Consider the following 22,512-nt stretch of genomic DNA (forward strand, 5'->3'; position numbering starts at 1 on the left):
ACCTTGAATAATTTCCATGTATTATTCGGATTGAATAAGGTAATCTGCTCTGCTATGGACAATGAATCCTTTCACTGCACATTTTAAACAAGTAAGTCTGTTTTAAAATGATAAATGGGATCAGTTTAAGCACTCCTTCTTCTAAAGTATTAGGAAATACTTTTCATGTCTTCAGGTTTGCCTTAAGAAAGGCAAACGATACATGTTGATCCATGATCCAGTATTAAACTCCTCACCAAACACTGTGCTAACTAGCTTTATATTTATATTCTCATTTAATCTTCACACACCAAAAACCTATGGGCTGAGTGCCTTTGGGTCAGAGGGGATTGAAATCCCCACTTTAAACAGAGGAGAATGAGAACGAATGTTTAAATGGGTTTCTCAGGTCCGCACATCAGGACATGGTAGAGCCAGGTGGTTTGTCTCTGGGGTTTTCTGCCACCACGCTGGCTGGCTGACCACACCTTCATTTTTAAAAGACTTCTAAGATTTGCTTCCATGGTGGTGTTAGAAACAAAGCTGCTAGAGTAACCAAGGCTTTATTTCATCAGTATTTTCGCCAGAGTAACTCTTTTTAAAGTAGATCTCCATCTTAAAAGGGACTTTGCTTTCTTTGACTAAGTTCTAGCATAGGGTCTTGCATATGCTGTGTGCAGTCAGAATAAAGTGAATGAATACATGAACAAAAAATGATTACCTGTACCTCTTGTTTGTCCGATGGCTATTCTCTGTACAGCTGTTTAGAGCCACTGTGATCTCCATTTCATAGGGTCAGCAAGGTACATGGTGGTGAGAGGAATATTTGCACCATCTCAAGGATGGCGAATCCATTTTTGTCTTGGGTCCTAGACCCAATCATTGATAATAGTGGTTACTGGGAACTACGTGGATAGTGTGTAACTGGAGAGGAGAGACTGGAGGAGATGGCTATACTGCGAAGCCAGGAGCCCACACCTGGACTCATTGTGAGAGATTCCCATGTTTGATCACCATTGTCCACCCCGAGCCTGAAATGGAAGAGTGGTCCTAATCACGAGAGCCTGACATTTTTGGCCAATATAGTGTCCTACAGAGGTAGATTTTCTCTGGTGTTCATCAGATTATTTGATGCTCTGAATTCTATACTGTGTATTCAGCAATCATTTTTATTTGGTTTTGTTTTCAGATGCCTGCCTTTGAAAAATGACCCCAAAGTCTCCCGAATTACTTTTATAATTTCTTAATGCATGTTTCATACTGTTAGAATGTGGACAGACTCTTCATTGAAATATTGGATGAGCGTGATGTTCTGTAGACTGTCCAGACAGTTCAGATCCCCTGAACTATGTATGACAGGTGGAAGGAGAGTTATCACACCCCTAGGAAAATTCCGAAATGTCTAATGTCATTTGTCCCAAACAAATAGGAATTATTTATGTTCTCCTTTCCATTAGTATAGAAAAGAATATATTCTCCTGATTAGTGGCTACATGCATGTAGGACATGAGGCAGTGTTATTACTATTAATATTTTTGCAAAGATATGACTGGCACAATTGGGGGAGAGTTTGGTCACTGTCAACCTTCAGAATCTTAACATCTGCATGGTTTTGGAAGAGGCTTTATATCAGAGAGCAGAAAAGTGGTTGCCAGGGGCTAGAGGCTGGGGAGAAGAAGGAGAGATTGGTAAAGGGTACAGACGTTCAGTTCTAAGAGAATACGGTCTGAAGCGCTAATGTATAAGGTATAACATGGACACTGTCATTGGTTACTCTGCGCTATGCACTGGAAATTTGCTAAATAATCTTACCAAAAAAAAAAAAAAAAAAGGTAAACATGTGAGGTGATGGATGTGTTACTTCACTTGATGGGGGAAATCCTTTCAAATGTATATGTGTATACATTCATCACAACATACACTTTAAGTGTCTTAAAATTTTGTCAGTTAAACCTCAGTAAAGCTGAAAAATAGAAATGGATTTACGGTGGGGATCACTCCTACATCTTTTACTTGAGACACTTGCAGATGGCAGTCATTTCTGCCATTACTCCCAATTCTCCCCAAATTGTCTTTTTTTTTCTTTCTTCTTTCCTTTTATCTTTTCTTTTCCTTTCTTCTCTTTTTTCCCCTCCCTCCCTCCTTTCCTTCCTCCCTTTCTTTCTTCCTAACCGTCTTGGCTGAATGGGAGGAATGAACAGTTTCAGAGGTTTCCACTTGCCCTTATGATATAACAAAAACAAGCTGTGTGGTAGGGCTCATTATAGGACAAAGAATGAATGGATGTTCAGCCTCTTATTTGCCCACCTTTAGCACACAACCATTCATCTGTAACAAATATCCAAAACAGTTTATGCATTATGAGGTGTAAGACCCTACAGTTTATTAATTACATAGTGTATTTTGGTGCTAATGTGTGTGTGTGTGTGTGTATACATATATATATATATATATATATAATGCAAATGCTCATACAGTCAATTGATTTTTGCCAGAAAATGCATATTACATAGGGAGTGTTTGCATGGAGGGACTTCATCAAGATCTGAAAAATTATATTCAAAGTTTGAGTGGATGCTGTGGCTGGTTGAATAGTATTATTGAACTTCATGAAGAGCATTATAAATCTGAAAACTCATGGTGTATCTATAAGATGATTTCCCAATTTGCTATTATTGTACAACCAACATGGCATAACTAAAAAGTCACATGAAGCAATGTAATTGCTTTTTGTCAATAATAATATCCCAAGTTTATGGAGAATAGACTTGTGGCTGCCTGGGGGGAGAGGGAGGGAGTAGGAGGGATTGGGAGCTTGGGGTTAGCTGATGCAAACTATTGCTCTTGGAGTGGATTTACAATGAGATCCTGCTGTGTAGCACTGAGAACTATGTCTCGATAGTACATCGAAACACAACAATGGGAGGAAAAAGTATGTATACATGTATGTGTAACTTGGTCCCCATGCTGTACAGTGGGGAAAAATAAATTAAAAACCAAAAAAACCTCCAAATAATCCTAAAAAAAAAAAATCCCAAGTTTAAATGACTATTTAGAACAATGAATTGTGACTCCTTAACCAAATAAGGAGCTTAGCCAAATAAGCCAAGCTTCCCCAGCAAAAGCCCTGCTTTTACTCCACTTGGGAGTCTAAACTCTAAAGCTCTGATAAAATTATATATCCCGTAAGTTTTCTTTTCTTTTTTCTTTTTTCTTTTTTAGGGCCACACCTGAAGTGTATGGAGTTTCCCAGGCTAGGGGTTGTATCGGAGCTATAGTCACTGTAGCTGCCGGCCTATGCCACAGCCATACTAATGCTGGATGGCTGGATTCTTAATCCACAGAGCAAGGCCAGGGTTCGAACTTTCGTCCCAGGGATCAAACCTTCGTCCTCATCCTCATGGATGCTAGTCAGATTTGTTCCCGCTGAGCTACAACAGGAACTCCCCAAAAGTTTTCTTAAACTTTGTGGCTGAAAGGTCATGCTGCTTGTATAACTAGCTTAATATAGTTAGTTGCATTTTCTATTTTAAACCACTGTTTTCAGAAATTTATTCTAAAAAATATTTCCGAGATGAAACTTGGTGAATTATATGACATATCACATTGTATCCTGGGAGATTTAGCTTTTCCAAATATGTATACATATATTTTCAATCAATCTGACTGCAGTGCTTGCAGAAAGCAAAACAATCTTAGTGGTTTCATAAAATTTTATTAGTAAAGACCCTGAGGAAAAAGAAACTTTTCATACCTAAAATATTTCAAGGTCAAACTTTTTCTTTATATTTTCTAATTAACACTTTTATTACTATCCTAAATGTCCATGTAGTAACACTGATAATAGCAGTGAAAAATCTATAGATCATGTTGGCAAATATTCCATAGTTTATTTCATTTTATTCTTAAATTGTCTTGAATGCAAGATTAATATATTTCTTGAAACTAAGTAATGTCAATAACAGCTATGTATGTGGGGTCTCATGTTCTATCAATGGATGGAAGTCTTTTTCACTGAGCTTTTATTTTAATTTTTATTATTATTTTTTTCCTTTTTGACCACCCCCCGGCATAGGAAGTTCCTAGGCCAGAGATCAGATCCAAGCTGAAGTTGCAGTCAGATCCAAGCTGCAGTTGGGACCTACACAACAGCTGTGGCAACACTGGATCCTTAACCCACTGTGCCAGGCTGGGGATCAAACCTGAGGCCTAGTGCTCCCGAGACACTGCTGATACCATTGTACCACAGCAGGAACTCCTCCCTGAGCTTTTAAATTTATGTTAATTCTTCTATTGCATGGTTTATTGAATCCTTGGCATTAAAAATTATTCTTGAAGGAGTTCCTGTCATGGCTCAGTGGTTAGTGAATCTGACTAGTATCCATGAGGTTGCAGGTTTGATCCCTGGCCTTGCTCAGTGGGTTAAGGATTTGACATTGTCATGAGCTGTGGTGTGGGTCGCAGATGCAGCTCAGATCCCGAGTTGCTGTGGCTGTGGCGTAGGCCAGCGGCTACAGCTCTGATTTGACCCCTGGCCTGGGAACTTCCATATGCCATGGGAGCGGCCCAAGAAATGGCAAAAAGACAAATAAAAAATAAAAAACCAAAAAAATAAAAAAATAAAAATTATTCTCGATTTCTTCAATTTGTTTTTCCTTACATGAGCTTCATCTTACTTTTATTTTATTTTTTTACCATCTACATTTCATAAACTGTTTATGAAATCTATTTTTGATATTTGCAGCCCTCATATACTATCTTACTTAAAAGCAATCATATTTTTGTATTAAACAGTAATTAACAGATGGTTATTGAATACATATGTATGCATTTATTACTCAAGACAGTTTTAAAAATGGAATTTATTTAACTGGGAAGTGAAATATATGCTGAAGATGTTAAGAGCCCTATTTTTTATTTCAATAAATAATTTTGGGTGATTTTATATTGTCCATTATTCTACTGCATTTCAATCCGTTGTATATGACAGATGCCCCTTATATAATATTCATATGCTTTTTTTAACTCCTCTTGATTTATGTAAGTGTTTAGAAAATTTATATATTTCCAGAGGGAATTCATATTTAACCAGGCCATATATCTACCCTGACACCCAGGACTAATTTTCCATCCGGTGCCAAGAATAAATATTAGCACACGTTCATACAGAGGAGTATTCACATTTTAGAGCCTGTTTTTAATCTCTTGTAAAAACGTTGACCACATGCATTTCGGAACAAAGCACTGCCCATATCCCTTCTGAATGACCAAACATTGCTAAAGGTAAGTGGACATCTTCCTTCATCTTCTGATTCAGAAAAGTAAGATGTGTGGTTCACTGAGTATAAGGTGACTTAGTTGTGGCCCAGAAACTTATTTTCATGTGACTCCAAATAAATTCTAAAACTACCAAGGATTGCCTTTGAATCCACCTTGGGGCATGGATATTCTGAAAGAACAGATTTATTTATTTATTTATTTATTTATTTATTTATTTATTTATTTATTTATTTATTTTTGTCTTTTTCTAGGGCTGCACCTGTGGCATATGGAGGTTCTCAGGTCAGGGGGTCCGGTCAGAGCTGTAGCTGCCAGCCCACGCCACAGCTACAGCAATGCCAGATCCGAGCTGCGTCCATGACCTGCCCCACAGCTCACAGCAACACCGGATCCCTGACCCACTAAGCGAGGCCAGGGATCGAACCAGCCACCTCATGGTTCCTAGTCAGATTCGTTAACCACTGAGCCACGGCAGGAACTCCTGAAAGAACAGTTTTAGATACCAGCTTTGCTGATTCAGTCCTTCATCCCAGAAAGGGTACCCAGGGAGAAAGCCTTCTTCAGATTGCTTCAATGACCCGAGGTTCCTGTGGACGTCTGCTCCATCGCTGATAATACTTTATGTATTTCTGACTATGTTCAGTTAGAAGATAAATTAATATCCAAGGAATAACAAATAGCAGAACGTGGAAACTTTAGCATTACTGCAAATACACCATGTGCATATTGCAGATCGGATGGCAAAATTAGATTCTTTTGGAGAAGTGAACATCCAATGCCACCTTAAAAAGGCCAGTTTAATTTGAAAAGAAAATCATGCAATTTCCTTGATTCAGGCTTTTCATCTATGTAGTGGGAGCATTTGATTTGGCCATTGTAGCAGTTCTCCAGGGGAATACTGGCTATGCAACAGGATACTGCAATATTCATAAAGACTTTATTTACACATAGAATTATTCATCGAGAAGTGAAGTGTGGATGGAGTTCCCGTCATGGCTCAGTGGTTAATGAATCCGACTAGGAACCTGAGGTTGTAGCTTCGATCCCTGGCCTAGATTAATGGGTTAAGGATCCAGCGTTGCTGTGAGCTGTGGTGTAGGTCACAGATGTGGCTTGGATCTGGCATTGCTGTGGTTCTGGCGAAGGCCGGCAGCTACAGCTCCGATTGGACCCCTAGCCTGGGAACCTCCATATGCTGCGGGTGTGGCCCTAGAAAATACAAAAAGACAAAAAAAAAAAAAAAAAGAAGTGAAGTGTGTTGGGAGTTCCCTGGTGATCTAGTGGTTAGAGATTCAGCTCCGTCATTGATGTGGCTCAGGTTTGATCCCTGGCCTGGGAATTTCTGCATGCTACAGGCATGCCTCCCCCAACCCTCCAAAAAAAGTGAAGATAAAATTCTGTCTAGAAATTTCTCCTTTGAATGGTATCATTTTCCTAGAGCAAGAAAGTGTTTGCCGAGTCAATAATCAGGAATCATATCTGTCACCACCAAGAGGGTTGGTTGTGTATATAGAAGTCACTCATTATGACTGCAGGGAAATTATATATATGTGTATGTTATATAATATGTATAAAACATATATAATATACATACAAACCACACACAGCCCTTAAAGGTTTTAGAGAAATATCTATCTGTCTGTCTTCCATTTAATTTTGTGTAAGATTGAAACAAAGTGAGTTGAAGCAAGTCCATTTATATTTTACGTAAAACAATGGGTCACTATTATGTTTTCAACCAAAACTCAGTAGTTAGTGATGTATTTAATCTCATCCTCAAGAAAACTAGAATAGGAGCCAGGGAACGTCGTCGAGTAACCTTAGAAAGTCATTTAATCTCTCTTTCAGCCTGCCTCCCTCACAGAGCAGCTCCAGAGATGAAATGTAGATAGAAAAGTGCCTTGGAATAATAAAGCCACATCTAAATGCAGGATAGTATAGCTTTTGTTGTTGCCCTATGAAAATGAACCCTTAGAAATCCGATGCCAACCGTGGGTGTACACTCAGCCCTATACCATGGCTTTTTGAAACCCTCATTCTGGATAATACATCTTTTGTTTCTCGCTAGTATCATACAGTACTCCACATTAAACAGGATACAGTGAGCTCAGTAACAGGGCTTTTAATGCCATAAAAATAAATTTAGACCAGAGACTAGTTTAGGGATGATGGCGCTCACTTCTGCAGACTCCTTTTTTAAATGCAATTCCTTGGAACTTAGAAGTCATTTATCCTCTCATGTATCCAGTGTATAAGGAACATACTCAGGCTCCACTGTCTTCCTTCCAGAAGGTAGTACCCAGACCCCTGTGCCACTAAACTATAAACTGGTTGTGGGAGAGATTTTTGTTTGTTTGGGTCCATAGACCCAATAATTATAATACTGCTGGCTAATATGCGTTGTATAAATGAAAGGTCGACCTTCATTTTCTAAATTTTAGATATGAATTCATTCATTCATTTAACCAATGGTGTTAATTAAGTTGAATATTCTGAATATTTATGACCAAAAATGGGAAACAAGCAGCAAGGAAGTAGTTACAGATATATTTTAACATAAATCCCTACAAAGTGTTATGGGATCATAGAAATGAAATTACAGTTGACTCTTGAACAATAAGGGTTTGAACTGTGGAGATCCAGTTTTTAGTAATGGATGTTTTGAAATAGTAAATACTACAGGACTATCTGATGCAATGTGCCGTTGGTTGAACCTGCAGATGCGGAACCACCGGGAGGAATTGTGGCTGGGAAGGAGCTGGGCACATACAGAAGGCTCACCCTAAGTTATATATAGATATTCAACTGCACAGAGGGCCGGTGCCCTTAACCCCTTGCATTGTTCTGGGGTCAGTTGTACTTAATTCTGTACGAGGAGGTCAGAAAAGTCTTGAGTGGATGACAAACTGGATCTTGGGTAATGAGTCCGCATTTTGATTGAGGATAATAACTGAGGTAATCACAGGGCTGAGAAGTGATTCTTCCTGGGTCTCATAGGTCTGCATGTCTTACTAGCCTCCTTTGCACATATCTTTTCAAAGTGTTTGTGTAGCAGCCTGGGGTGATAGTGTGTCCTTCTGGAACTAAGGGCAGGCTTGCTTACTGCCCATTATGAGATGCTGAGGTTCCCCAAGCCCCACTCCTGCAATGCTCAGGGGGAATTCATGCAAGAAAATGTTGGCACTCAGCTTACTGCTATTGAGATGAATAATAATGCCTTTTGTCTTTTTTTTTTTTTTTTTTACCATTTTTTGGGCCACTCCCGCGGCATATAGAGGTTCCCAGGCTAGGGGTCGAATCGAAGCTGTAGCCACCAGCCGACACCAGAGCCACAGCAACTCAGGATCCAAGCCGCATCTGCAACCTACACCATAGCTCACAGCAACGCCGGATCCTTAACCCACTGAGCAAGGGCAGGGATCGAACCCACAACCTCATGGTTCCTAGTCGGATTCGTTAACCACTGAGCCACGACGGGAACTCTCTAACGCCTTTTGTCTTTGATTCGAGTCACATATCTTCTGTCCGCATCCATAAAACTGGCAGGGTCACGTGTTCGCTAGCACATAGGGTAAAATCTCAGCCCTTCATAGTTTTGATAGTATGGTGGATGAAGATGGAATACTGAGAGAGACACAACTTTCTGAAAGTGGAAGCCCAAGGGCTTTTCAGGGGGTTAAAGGGATTTGAGGGAAGTTCATAGGAATTGTTAACAATCATGTTCACCAGATCATATAGTCAACTGAGACACAAATGGTCCTCTGCTTTCTTGCCTCTTTATGATGAGATGGGAAGGTGGTTGCTCTCTGGTTTCAGGGTACTAGGTCCAAAGACCACATGGTGCCCTGGCTGTGCTAACTCTTCTTAGGGAGGGGGAGCTTCGTTGGCAATCTGGTGGTCAGCCTCAGGTCCATCCATTAGGCAAGCTAGCACTGAGAAGATCCCTGGGTGGGCTGAAAGTTCCCTTTCCTCTGTTCATCAGTGCTTACTGGGAGTCTAGAGGAACGGATTTGGCCAGCATTATGGAAAGAAGCCAGGTGACTCTAAGAACTTTGACTGGTTGAGTTGGGAGATGAGGGGATGGGGTAAGTCATTCTGGCTAATACGGAGTAACAGTAGCTGGAACTTTTTACAGCTTAGCTTGTCCTGCAGTCTGTCATGACAAATGTAATACAATTAGAGATGACAGCGAAAGGTCTGCCCTGGCTCCTCTTCAGAAATTTTGGGGAGATTTCACTGGGATGGACAAACTCTTATAAGGAAGCACAGATGAGTCATTGACCTGAAGGTGGGAGTCCTGCTGCCCTAAATTATGTTTATGCTGTTGAAAGGCAACCCACTGGAGAATGAGAACAGACCCAAAGAATTTTAGATAAATTTTAGAGTCAGTCTTGCCACCTTGCAGAACTTCCTTAGCCTTTATATTATAACTGGATGAAGACTTAAGTGATGTTATCTTGACAGTGGAGCATGTGCAAATCTAGCTTGTGTCACCAGAGGGAACAAACGTGTGATCCTACTGGAAACCGACGCAGCTATGGATGCCAAATCCAGGGGTTCCTGAGGTTTTACTGTAGGTGGCATCAGGGATGATGAGATTGCTCTTTGGTACAGGGCTTTGTGTTGACCAAAGGCATTGCTAGTGCATTGGACTGAGCCAGTGAGCAGCCGTGGTGCTGCTTGAAATTGAAAGTCAGCAAGTATTCTTTGTTTACTGCATTGGAGATGATCCCTCCTTCTTCATCCCCTGCTCACTCACAGCCTTCTTCCTTCAGCCGTTTAAGGAAAAAGGTGACTATTGGTGCATGGAGATCATCCATCAGAGTGTACTGGGGAATGGGACAGGGCAGGGATTCTCGCCTTCCTGGTTCAGTCTTATAAAGTCTCCATCCTGTCTGTTCCATGGGGGTGGGAATCCTGATTTAATTGATGGGGTTGGGTAGTGTTCCCAGTGGGAAAGGAGAGCTGAGGCAGCCTAGTGGGTGGCGCTTTTGGGGCCAGTGGACTGTACTGTTGCTTCCATGTCTGAATGTATGGTACAAACTGATGTGTATTGTGATTGTAATTCTCTGTCCCACTAGTGGCCAGAGGGAATCATAGGTGCTGTGGGTAGTGAAGTGAACTTACCTTTGGGCTTCATCCTTCTGATGTCTTTGAGCTCCAGGTCTCTGTGACTGGGGACTTTGCACATTAGACCTTCTGACAAAGTCACTGCTATCTGGTGGCTCTTTGGAGGGCTGTGGACCCCTTACTGCCATGACATAGCCAACCGGGTTTCTTTTGCAAATAAGCTGTTGGCTTGCTATTGAGCTCTCTTTGAAACTGGACACCTGACCCATGGGGGCCTTTTGTGACTCTGTGGCCTGTATTTCCATTTTGGGGGGTCAATGTGGAGTCAGTGACTAATGAGGTAGGACATTTTCAACAGGCCTCACTAATCAAATGGAAATGATATATTCGAGAAAGTGGTCAGCCTGTCCCCTGTGCAGGCTCAGCTTTACACACAAAAGTAACATACTTGCCCTCTGTTGCCCGTTCCACTGCCTGGAACAAAGCTGTGGGCTCAGTGGGGGCCCTTTGCTTCATAGTGCTTTTCCAAACGAGTGGGCCTGGTTCGATGACGTTTTGGCTGAGCTGAAATCTGATGATAACCACAGGGCCCCTGCAGTTATATAACCTCCCAGCAGCCATGCAGAACTGAAAATGGATGTGGTCGGCTACTCACTCAGCAGAACTTGGGCCTGTCTCCATGTTCTTACTGGCTCTTGGGTTGTGGTTGTTGGCCTAGCTCGTCTGCTGTTTGGAAAACTATAGACTAGGATATTAAAGACACCTTTTGGATGGCTTGTGAGTTATGGTGACAGATTATGGCTGCGGACAGAATCATCTGAGACATACTCTGAAGAGGCCCATGGGGATCACACCGCTGATCAAGTCTCCATCATCTGGATTGCCACCACTGCCGGCCCTGAACACTAACACATCCACCATCGTAAACTAGGCACAAAGTAAACAACTTTAAGTTCTGATACGGAGGCCACTACGATTTGTTGGGCTGGATTAGTCCAGGACCCTTGGAGGAGGGGGCATGGCTGAAGTCAATATAGCATGTTGACCTCCTACTCCCTGGGGACCTGTTGAGAGTATCCTTAAATGTTTTATCTCATTCATTGTTTTATGAGATAAACTGAACAGATTTGATCTCAGCTTCTGTTCGTTAGGTTAATCAGAGGGGCTAGCAGAATGGGTTACTAGATGAAAAAAATTTGCCATAAACCAAGATGGTGTGAAAATGAAGAGTGGATGTTATTGGAAAGTAATTCTTCATGAATGCCTTGAACTTCTGTATGTCTTGCAAGCACATGCACGGTTATCTTTATTCTGGGCTTTTTTTTCCAAGGATCTTTGTATAGGGAACAGCTTTGAGTGATAGAGCTAGTGTCTCCTTCTGGAGCCAAGGGGAAGTGTCTTTCTCTGAGAGACAAGGCAGGCGTACTCTTGGCCAAGCATCGTAAATACAGTGTCCACCTCTGTTGCCAAGAGAAGATGTGCTTATTGCCCACTACAAAAGGTTCAGCCTTCCTGTGCTTGGGCCTCCTTTCCTGTGATACAGTTCCCTGTGCAAGCATCACATGGTCCCCTTTTCTTTCTGAGAGTTGGGGTTTGGGGAACCAGCACAAATCCTGACCTTCTAGCTACTGCTGTTTCTGTGAGTGATAAGCCTTTTTTTTTTTTTTCTTCTCTGACCCAGGCGTCTTGTGCCTTCCACCAGTATCTATGGCAGGTTCGCTTGTTAGCTTGCCGGAAATGTAAAGTTTTAGATCCTTCACCATTTTCCACAATTAGTAGCGGCAGAAGATCTACCTTTCATCGCAGTGGTCTAAAAGAGTTGACATTTATTTTATCTATTGGAGGGACAAAATGGTTGCTTCTTATTGGCATGGAATTCTTATTCAAGCAGTGACTTGGCTGTAGGTTCCTTCCATTTTTTGGTGTTTATCCACTTTCAAGTCTGTCATCCTCATCTGCATCAAGCTGGCTGGAGAGGAAAGAGCATGGAGCCATGTGCATGGTATGGTTTCATGGGTCAAGCCTAAAAGTGGTAGGTTTCATTCACCTTCATGAACTCATTCAAACATAACTCTTAGAGGAGAAATGTGGTCCAGCGCTGTGTCCGTCTGAAGAGAAATGGGTTTGGTGGAGAGTCTTTCCTACAGATGGAAGCTATTTCAACCAACAGTAACTTCCATGCAAGCAGGACGTGACTTTAGCCCAGCGAAAGTCACAGGATGCGTGAAATAGAGTGGGGCAGAAGATGAGTGGCTCATTATGAATCACCTTTACCTTGGATTGATAGGTCTCTCCAAAGGTGATTTTTAGATGCTGAAGTTTTGGGTCAAGGAAAAACAAGATTAAGAAGAATACTTATGAAGCTATAGTTATAGACTGGGTAGAAAAAGATGACAATTTAAATGAAGCCAGTGACAGTAGATTCATTAATGCAATCTACAAGCAATTATTAAGCACAGGCTAAGTGTTGGGTGTTGGTGTATGTGCCAAAAAAGAACCAGTTGTAAATGTACCAGTTAGGTGTAAGTGGTCAGAGAGGTGGGAGTGGACAGCAGGCAGTGGGAGTGGACAGGAGGCAGTGGGAGACGATTTGAGGAGAGGCAAGAGGTGAAGAAACCATGAGATCAGTTTTGAATCATTGAATTCTATGTGTTTGGACAGCATTGCGGTGGATTTGCCCAGTAGGCATTGCATTATTTATGTAAAGCGGATGTTGTTTAGAAGTCAATGCAGAGAGAGTAGTGCCCAGAAGGAGACTAAAGATACCCGGAGAGGGCTCTCACATGACACATACTCAAGAAATATGTGTTGACTTTATTTTTATTTATTTAAGTATGTACTATGTATGGGAAACTTGTTTCTCATGAACTTACTGAACACATTAACTCTCTTCTGATTTCTCAGGTGTTCGGGTACAAAGAATACATTTCCAGGCCTAGAAAGCAAAATAGTAGCATTAAATTCAAGAAGAAATCTAACATAATATCAAGTGAGCACATATTCTGCTTTGACTGAAATGGCTGTAATTGGTGAGGGATTTTTGTTTTAATTTCTTCAGATTGTTATCTTCTGCTAGCTATAGCAGTGATGCAAAGGAAGGGCCCAGGCTCTTTAATTGTATTCTGCATATTGGTGGTGGTGGTTGTTTTTGTTTGTTTGTTTGTTTGTTTGTTTTGTCCTTTTTCCAGGCCACACCTGTGGCATGTGGAAGTTCCCAGGCTAGGGGTCAAATTGGAGCTGTAGCCACTGTCCTATGCCACAGCCATAGCAATGGGATCTGAGCCATATCTGTGACCTACACCACAGCTCAAGGCAATGTTGGATCCTTAACCCACTGAGCGAGGCCAGGGATTGAACCCGCACTCACATGGATACTAGTCAGGCTCATTACCACTGAGCCACAACGAGAACTCCATCAGCATCTTGTTATCACTTCAAAAAACACTATGTTCTATTTTGGGGTTAAACCTTGCTGTTTAATAAAGAAGTACTCTTTATCCATGACTGCTCCAAGCTAATTGCTGTTGAAAATGCAGTTTCAGGAAACAATCAGTGATAATGAGACCACATGGCTTAAGACTGCCTAGTTTTGTTTTTGTGTTTTCACTCCTGCCCTTTTAGGATTATAGGCAATAAGAAAGAGACGTGTGTGTCTCCTATTTCTTTTACCTTCCCGTGCTGTCCCTTTCCTTTATGGCCTGATGAAATGATGGCCACCCTGGCATGAGGCATGATTTCATGATTGTCGTCCAAAACTGAGTCTCGAGTCATGTGTCCACGCTCAAGCCTCCACTCTGCCAACAGCACGCATCTGCTCAGGAGGTGCAGGAATGAGGATTCTTTTTCTTCTTGGTTAATTTTTGCTTATTGAATTGCCTGATTTCATGGAAATTGTGGAGGGTGGTGTGTAAGCCGTGTAACTGGGACCATCTGGATTCTTTCGCCATGTTAGTTAACACAGAACACTAATAAAACCAAATAACAGTGACGGACCCTAAAAGGACCAGGGAGCATTTTTCTGTGATGGAAACAAACTGGGTGCTGCATCCAGAACAGCTGCATCTATCATCCGTGTCTGCCTGTGATTGTTACAAGGACAGAGTGAGATGGTACAAATGGGTCAGCCCACAGGCATCATCCCTTGTGAATAACAAGGTTAAAAAAAAAAAAACAAAAACACCCCCCAAGCTGTGAACCACAGGTCCTGCTGATCTAGGTGGATTCCATCAGTGTCCATTGGAAGAACGTGACACCTGGTTATCCACTTTTTTTTTTTTTTTTTTTTTCGTCTTTTTGCCTTTTCTAGGGCTGCTTCCCGCAGCATATGGAGATTTCCAGGCTAGGGGTCTAATTGAGCTGTAGCCGCCAGCCTATGCCAGAGCCACAGCAGCACAGGATCCGAGCCGCGTCTGCAACCTACACCACAGCTCACAGCAATGCCGGATCCTTAACCCACTGAGCAAGGCCAGGGATTGAACCCACAACCTCATGGTTTCCAGTGGGATTCATTAACCACTGCGCCACGATGGGAACTCCTGGTTATCCACATTTAACTGAGCTCAGATACCAGGAGGTTATGTCTGTCCAGTCAGAAACTAGGTGGCCTGCTTCTCATTGTAACTACGATAGGAAGTTTAGAAAGTCTGTGTCTATTTTTTCCTGTTTTATTTATTTATTTATTTTTATTGACGTGTAGTTGATTTGCAATATTGTGTTAGTTTCAGGGGCACAGCAAAGTGATTCTTTTTCAGGTTCCTTTCCCTTATTGGTTATGACCAAATACTGAGCATAGGTCCTTGTCGTTTATCCGTTTTATATGTAGGAATGTGTATATGTTAATCCTAATTTCCTAGTTTATCCCCCCCCCCTTCCCCTTTGGTAACCATAAGTCTGTGGTCTGTGGGTCTCTGGTTTTGGTGTCTGTGAGTCTGTTTCTGATTTGTAAATAAGTTCATTTGTATCATTTTTTTAGATTCTACATATAGGCTGTCTTTTACGGTATTTGTCGTCGTCTGACTTTATTTAGTATAATGATCTCTGGGTGCATCCATGTTGCTGCAAATGACATTATTTTATTCTTTTTATGGCTGAGTAATATTCCATTGTGTGTGTGTGTGTGTGTGTGTATGTGTGAAAATACGTAGCCTGTTTCTCATTTTAACTGCAATATGAAGTTTAGAAAGTCTGTTTCTATTTTTATATGTATACCACATCCTCTTTATCTGTTCATCTGTTGATGGACATTTAGGTCGTTTCCATGTCCTGGCTGTTGTAAATAGTACTGCTGTGAACATTTGGGTCTGTGTATTTTTTCGAATTAGTTTTTTCCAGATATATACTCAGGAGTGGGATTGGTGGATCATATGGCAACTCTGCTTTTAGTTTTTTTGAGGAAACTCTTTACTATTCTCCATTGTGGCTAATTTCCATTCCCACCAACAGTGTAGGAAGGTTCCTTTTTCTCCACACCCTCTCCAGCATTTGTCATTTGTAGACTTTTTAATGATGCTTGTTCTGACCGGTATAGGTGGTACCTCATTGTAGTTTTGATTTGCATCTCTCTAACAGTTAGCAATGTTGAGCAAAGAGATCCAATTTTTTTTTAGTGAGCTCTAACAATGGAAAATTTATCATCATACATAGAATCACTCAACAGATTGGCTCTTTACATCCTAAGTTTCCTTCTCTGTAGTTTTACCTTGGAAATTCATCTTTTGGATTTTAATCCTAATTAGACTCAATGTCACTGGGTTGTAAGAAAAAAATGACCTCAGGTTGCTAACAATAGAAACTTGGTATTTGGATTATATCATTGTATCTATTTCTTACCTTTCTTAACTTTCTAGGGTGAGAACTGAATTCAACAAAGTGAAATTGTTTGACTTTTCAAATAAGCATGTTTGATACTCTAACAGTTACCTCTTTTTCTTGCCTTGTGTTTGCCATTTCAGGAACCCTCCCGGTTATCTGGACTCCCTGAGTATGTTAAAATAGTTGAAGTTGGACCTAGGGATGGATTGCAGAATGAAAAGGTACTTTGATAGTAATTTTACTGTTTATTTAAAATGTTATATCTCAATATTAATAGTTGTGGGGTCTAAAGACTTATATGGACTTCATATAGTAGGTGGTTATGTGTGTTCTCAGTTACTACTTGAATTTATAAATCTTGAAATTGCTTGCTTTCAGTTAGGAATCAATTTTCTATTTATGCTTCACTAAACCCTCTGCCAATTACTTATAAAATATTTTTTTCATGTTTCCTTAGGTTATAGTCCCTACAGATATAAAAATTGAATTTATCAATCAGCTTTCGCAAACCGGCTTGTCTGTAATAGAAGTGACAAGCTTTGTGTCTTCCAGATGGATACCACAGGTATGTAAATCCATAATTCCTTAACTGGATTCTTAATTCAGCATTGCCAAGATTTAGTAAACAGTGCGATATACATTGTGATGTTAATTTTTTCTCTGTTCTTACAAAATATTATCCCATGCACTAAGCTATGTGATTAAAGAAAAACCTCTTTAATGAAATACATCAGTTAAGTCTAGGAAACTATTTGGACTTAATCGTTATTTGGAACTCCATCCTAAACCTGCAAGAATGCATGGTCCAATATAATGATTAAAGGATAAAACTCTTCATCTGCCTCCTTAGAGCAGTAGGCAACGCTTCAGTCTCACGAAGGATAAAACTCTTCGTAGGAATTTAGGGTCTTGCCCTCCATTTACTGTTTCACTGACTTTATGAGTGGTGTGAATCTCTCCAGGTGATTCAGCTTTTTTTGTCTGTTAGAAGGAAGTGATGATGAGTGTGGCCTGGTACTGTCCTCATTCAATCCCACATTAAATAGTGAGAAATATGTACTCTTTTTTCATGCCTTTTTTTTTTTTTTTTTTTTTGGCTTTTTGCCTTTTTTAGGGCCACTCCCGAGGCATATGGAGGTTCCCAGGCTAGGGGTCTAATTGGAGCTGTAGCCACCAGCCTATGCCACAGCCACAGCAACGCGGGATCCAAGGCACGTCTGTGACCTAGACCACAGCTCATGGCAACGCCAGGTCCTCAACCCACTGAGCAAGGCCAGGGATCAAACCCACAACCTCATGGTTCCTAGTCAGATTCGTTAACCACTGAGCCATGATGGGAACTCCTTTAATGCTTATATTTGCTCGAGGTTATATATATTCCTATGTATTGATAAAAATATATATTCATTAAAGACAAGGTAAAGAGAGTCACCTAGAACCTTCTCTTTGTGAGGATAGAGCCTTTTCCAGGCTTGGCTGGCATGTGCCAGCCATCGTCACCTCTGAGCCTCGGCTCTGATCTTTGAAACATGATTAGGAATTAGCCAGCAGTGAGCCCCTCTCCCTTTCCATTCCAGTTCTCATTCCCTGGATCCCCTGGTCTCTCCCCAGCACTTAACTTCTCTGATTACTTTTTCATCCTCTTCCCTTAATTCGCTCTACAATCCTCCATCATGTTCCCCTCCCTTGCTCTTTTTTTCTGTCACTTCCTTCTAACAGACAAAAATGCCGAGTCATCTGAAGATAGTCACACCACTCACAAAGTCAGCGAAATTTCAACACCACCAAGTTTAAGGTTCTCTTGAGATTCTTTAGTGATAATCTCTACTTGTGCTCTCTTCTTTGCTGACCCTTCCCACATCGACAGTCACTCCTGAGAGGTTGAAAAATCTGTATTTCCAGTCCTGCCCTCTCTGAGAAGCTTCATCTGGGTGTGTCACTAGCAGCTGAAACCCAGGGGGTTCAAAAGCACACTCATTATTGTTCATCCTACTCAATGTTCACAGCCCATCTCTTTGTTCCCTTGGGAATCTTAGATTTGAATTTGCAAACGTCTGTCTTTTACATCTAGTCAGTTACTGACTCAAAAATTCTTCCTCCTCAGTGTAGCTTATACTTGTCTCTTCTTTTCAGTCTCATTGATGCATCAGAAGTCCACACCCTTTTTGACTAATTATGGGGAGAGCCCCTTAAATGATGTTGGTAGGGACTCTTTCTCCCTTCCTTATGTATTTTGCCTATTGCTTCAACATTAATTTCCCAGAAACACCAGCCTCCTCAAACTCACATCCTCAATTCTATAAAAGCTCTCTTCTCCCTGTCGAGAAAGTCTGAGAACCTGGCCGGGGGTTCAAGGCCTCTCTGCCTGCCCTTTCCTTCCTTTTTAGCCTTAACTCTAGGTCCCTCTTTCCTTTTGCAGAAGTTCCAGCCAAACCAAACCACCTCTTGTTCCTGCCTCTGTGTCTGTGTAGCTCTTTATCTCTCCACGTACATCTCAATTTCTGCACTGTGCTGTGGTTATAACAGGAAAATGTAAAAAGACTTCAAACATCGAAGTCTTTCATTTCATTTATTTTTTGTCTTCTGTCTTTTCTAGGGCCGCACCTGCAGCATATGGAGGTTCCCAGGCAAGGGGTCTACCGGAGATGTAGCCGCTGGCCTACACCACAGCTCATGGCAACGCTGGATCCTTAACCCACTGAGTGAGGTCAGAGATCGAACCCGCAACCTCATGGCTCCTAGTCGGATTTGTTTCTGCTGTGCTACAATGGGAACTCCTTAAAGTCTTTTAAATTGCAAGGCACTGGAAGCAAAAGAAACCACAATAGGATTAATAGTATTAGTTATACGTCGCTTTTTGCAGAGTCAGTATTCAAATATCAAATTTTCAAATTTTTATTTATCCTCAAAGCAAACTTTTCTCCATCCCACTGTTTATAATCATATTTTTTTTTTTTGGTGAACTTTTCTTTTTTCTTTTGAGGGCCCCACCTACAGCATATGGAACCTCCCAGCCTAAGGGTCAAATCAGAGCTACAGCTGCCAGCCTACACCACAGCCACAGCAATGTGGGATCTGAGCCAGGTCTGTGACCTACACCACAGCTCATGGCAACACCAATCCCTGACCCACTGAGCAAAGCCAAGGATCGAACCTGCATCCTCATGGATACTAGTTGGATTCCTTTCCACTGCGCCACAATGGGAGCTCCCTGTGAATGTTTGTCAGTGATCTGTTTCCCAGACTCCAGGAGTTACGGAGGTAGTGACTGGTCTCTCTTGTCCTTCCCTGTATCCCTAGCGCTTGGTGACCAGTAAATATTCTGAAATGAATAATGACTTAATCAGCCTGAAATAATAACACATTACTCAGGTCTTCAGTATGGACAAGTGACTCCTCTCGGTTCACGTATTGGGTCTTGTGTTACAAAGGCCACAGGTAGTTTCCTTAGGAAGACACGAACAGCTTGATGAAACTGGACATATTTCCTTGACTTGCCATTTCGTAAGATGCTAGCGAGTATTATTTTCCTAGCTGTCATGTAAGACCCTTTATCATCTTTAAGTCTCTGTGACGTTGCCTCTGTATTTGATTTAGTCCGTGCTCTTTTCATGTCTTCGATTATTGCTGGAGGGAAACTGGATACACTGGTGTAAGGGTTTAGGGAGGAGGACAGGTAGCATTAATGATGCCTAGCCAAAGCCGCATTTTAGATTTTGTATTTTACGTGTCCTTTGCAAGATACTTTTATTTCCCAGTGGTTTTGTAAAGCTGCCTACAGACTTTGCCTCTTTACCACAGTGATGCTCGCGGTCACGTTCTGTTGTCCCACAAGACCGGACTTTGCTTGATGGATTATTCTTTAGCCTGATCTGGGACACATCCAGAGACCATTAGAAGGATGTGTCTAAAGCCCTTTGCAGAAGCTACTTAAACACCCGTTGCCGAGGCTACTTAAAAGAAGAGCGGGACAGCGCAGAGGGAAGGCTCTCCCTCAGTGGCCACTCATAGCAAAGTGCCTTCTGACTTCACATTAAGTGGATGTATGGGATGGGGCCGTAAAAGAATAAGATTCATTCTGGGCCTGGTTCTGAGATGAATTTAGGACTGAACCTATTGAGATGTAATGAACTCATCCTAGGCTCAAAGTATTATCAGGTAAATGATACTCTGGCTCGTGAGGGCAGCCGTGGTGAGGCAGAGGCACCTCTTGCACTGCGTTCTGTTCACATTCTGCCTGGGGCTGGAGGAAGGGACTTAACCTGACTTGCACCTTGGAAATCCCAGCAATGATGCCTGCAGCTTGGGAGGGTTTAAGGCAATAAAGCCCATGAATGGGTCCCTGTGTGTAGATGCCCAGAGTCCAGAGCAGCTGGCTCCCGACCAGCCCCACTGGTGTTATCCAAGTGGAAGCCAGACTGACAGATGACTTATCCAGGGCTCCATGCAAGTTAATTACCTTCTCTGTGATAAACAGCCTTTTTCTGAAAGATTGAAGTATGTGTTTGGTTTAAATATTGGATCGGGTCCTCATCTGAATCATTAAAGATGCTCGTCCTTCAAATACTGAAGAATATGTTATATCTTGAATACTCAACTGGCTGCATATATTCCAAACCAACCCCCCCAAAAGTGTTTTAAATAAATCACATATCTTCAAAAGAGCCGTGTGCCCAAACCAAGAATATTGTCAGTTACAGCTTCCAAAGTGGTACCGGTCTCTTAGTGTGTAATGAACGCATTGTGGGTTTTTCAAAGGGCAGTATTGAGAATATCCCATTTTTGCAATTTCGCTGAGCTTGCCTGAGCAAGCATTTTTTCTGTTGTTGGAGTTGGAGGTTCTCTCATCATATCACTGCTGATTTCATTGTTTCTATGCTGACAAAAAAAGGCCTTAAATCAGCAGGACTGACTCAGAATGGTAACTTCGTTTTTGAAGTTTTATATCATAACATCTCATTTTTTAAAGAAAATGTCATGACATTAGGCTTGGTCTAAAGCAAAATCACGTCTGAGACTTGTGAGAGAATGATTTTAGTGCCCCTGCTTCCATGGAGCTGTCTGAAGTGATTTCTGCTTCCTCTCACCATCATGAGTGTGGCTCTAAATTGGTATTCAGTTCATTCTTTGCATCTTCTGTTTCTTTCCTTTAAATGTGGGTCATGGGAAGAGTCCTCTGGTTTATGTTTAGATTGCTGCTTGCTCACTTATTCCTTTTTTTAGCATTTTAAAGCGTTTTTACAGCTTCCCTCCTACTGTTTTGTTTGGCAGCAGCTCTTTCACTAAAGCAGCTGAAAGAAAAGTTCCACGGTAGCAGGGTGCCATATAAAACAGGATCCCACACCTATAATCTAAATGGCCAGAGATGATAAAATACCTGCCATTAAAAAATACATGTTCTTTACAACTTATCTGGAAAAAAGTTTCCTTAGAGTGACATATAACCTAAGGACATTTGAAATGAGTCCAGATAGCCCTTCACTTCGGTGGAGCGAGCAGCAGTAACCGTAGAAAGAAAATGTGTTTATAAAACTCGATGGGTTTACTGCAGTTTTGGAATGCAGCTTTCTGTAATAAGCTATTTAAATCATTACAGTCCTTTTGAAAGTGAACTAGAGTTTTCCCTTCATCTTTAATGTAGACATTTGGTGGTAGGCCTATTCATTCACATGAGTGGCTATAGAGAATCTCATTTATTTCATAATAATAATACATTAAATGTACAAAATGCTGTATGTTTCCCTCTATCCTAGGCAAGGTCTCGGTTATCAATAATTTGTTCCCTGTTTAATTAATTTTTAACTGTTGGCATGGGTGGGTCACAGGTCTTGACACATCAGCAAGGGGCAGAAATAGATTTTCTTTGTCAAAGTAGAAAGAAATGTACCTAAAGGCTCTAACAATTATTTACAAATCAGTCTAACTCTTAAAAATGTGGCCAAGCACAATGTAAGCAAGAAGGAATCTGTAAACTTTTCCCTGCCCTCCTCTGAGTGTGTAATACAATTAATTCTTTGTTGGTAATGAAAACACGTTTACTAGACTGAAGTTTAAGATGTAGATTTATGTTGATGAGATACAGGAGGGTGTAGCTTCTGCTCCTGAGTCCCTTCCTGGCCTCTCGTTCTTGTTTTGCTCTTTTTGAGGCGGGTGGTTGTATAGGGAAGAGACAAGGAAGGGGATAATATAGCAGAGATGTTGATTGTGTGTGTGTGTGTGTGTGTGTGTGAGAGAGAGAGAGAGAGATCGAGGGAGAGAGAGGACATGGGAGAGCTGTGTGTACACATAGAGGCCCCAAATTCTTTTGCATGTGAGACACGGTGTCCTGGGAGGGTAATTTCATCCTCTGGGAAGTGTTCCAGTGCGAGTCTC

The 22,512-nt window shown here is 41.4% G+C and overlaps 2 protein-coding genes across 20 annotated transcripts in view; one reads left to right on the forward strand and one right to left on the reverse strand.

Annotated features, from left to right (window-relative positions):
• TAP1 (transporter 1, ATP binding cassette subfamily B member) overlaps positions 1 to 22,512 on the reverse strand; it is a 682,515-nt gene that overhangs the window by 559,645 nt on the left and 100,358 nt on the right. The gene's annotated exons all lie outside the window — the stretch shown is intronic.
• The window catches only part of HMGCLL1 (3-hydroxy-3-methylglutaryl-CoA lyase like 1), a 199,151-nt gene that overhangs the window by 26,715 nt on the left and 149,924 nt on the right, over positions 1 to 22,512 (forward strand). For all 19 annotated transcript variants that reach the window (XR_014809897.1, XR_014809900.1, XR_014809899.1 and 16 more), the window contains exons 2-3: positions 16,281 to 16,361; positions 16,598 to 16,705. Coding sequence is in view for 5 of the 19 variants with exons in the window: in XM_084967779.1 (XP_084823905.1) it covers positions 16,281 to 16,361; positions 16,598 to 16,705 (189 nt within the window). In the remaining 14 variants the exon portion in view is untranslated. The remainder of the gene's footprint in view (positions 1 to 16,280; positions 16,362 to 16,597; positions 16,706 to 22,512) is intronic.

Source organism: Sus scrofa, chromosome 7, assembly GCF_054392235.1.
Source record: "Sus scrofa isolate SSC_HxYL_T2T_F1_AM1 chromosome 7, Sscrofa_HxYL_maternal_Yorkshire_Landrace_v2.0, whole genome shotgun sequence".
Classification (NCBI taxonomy): Eukaryota; Metazoa; Chordata; class Mammalia; order Artiodactyla; family Suidae; genus Sus; species Sus scrofa.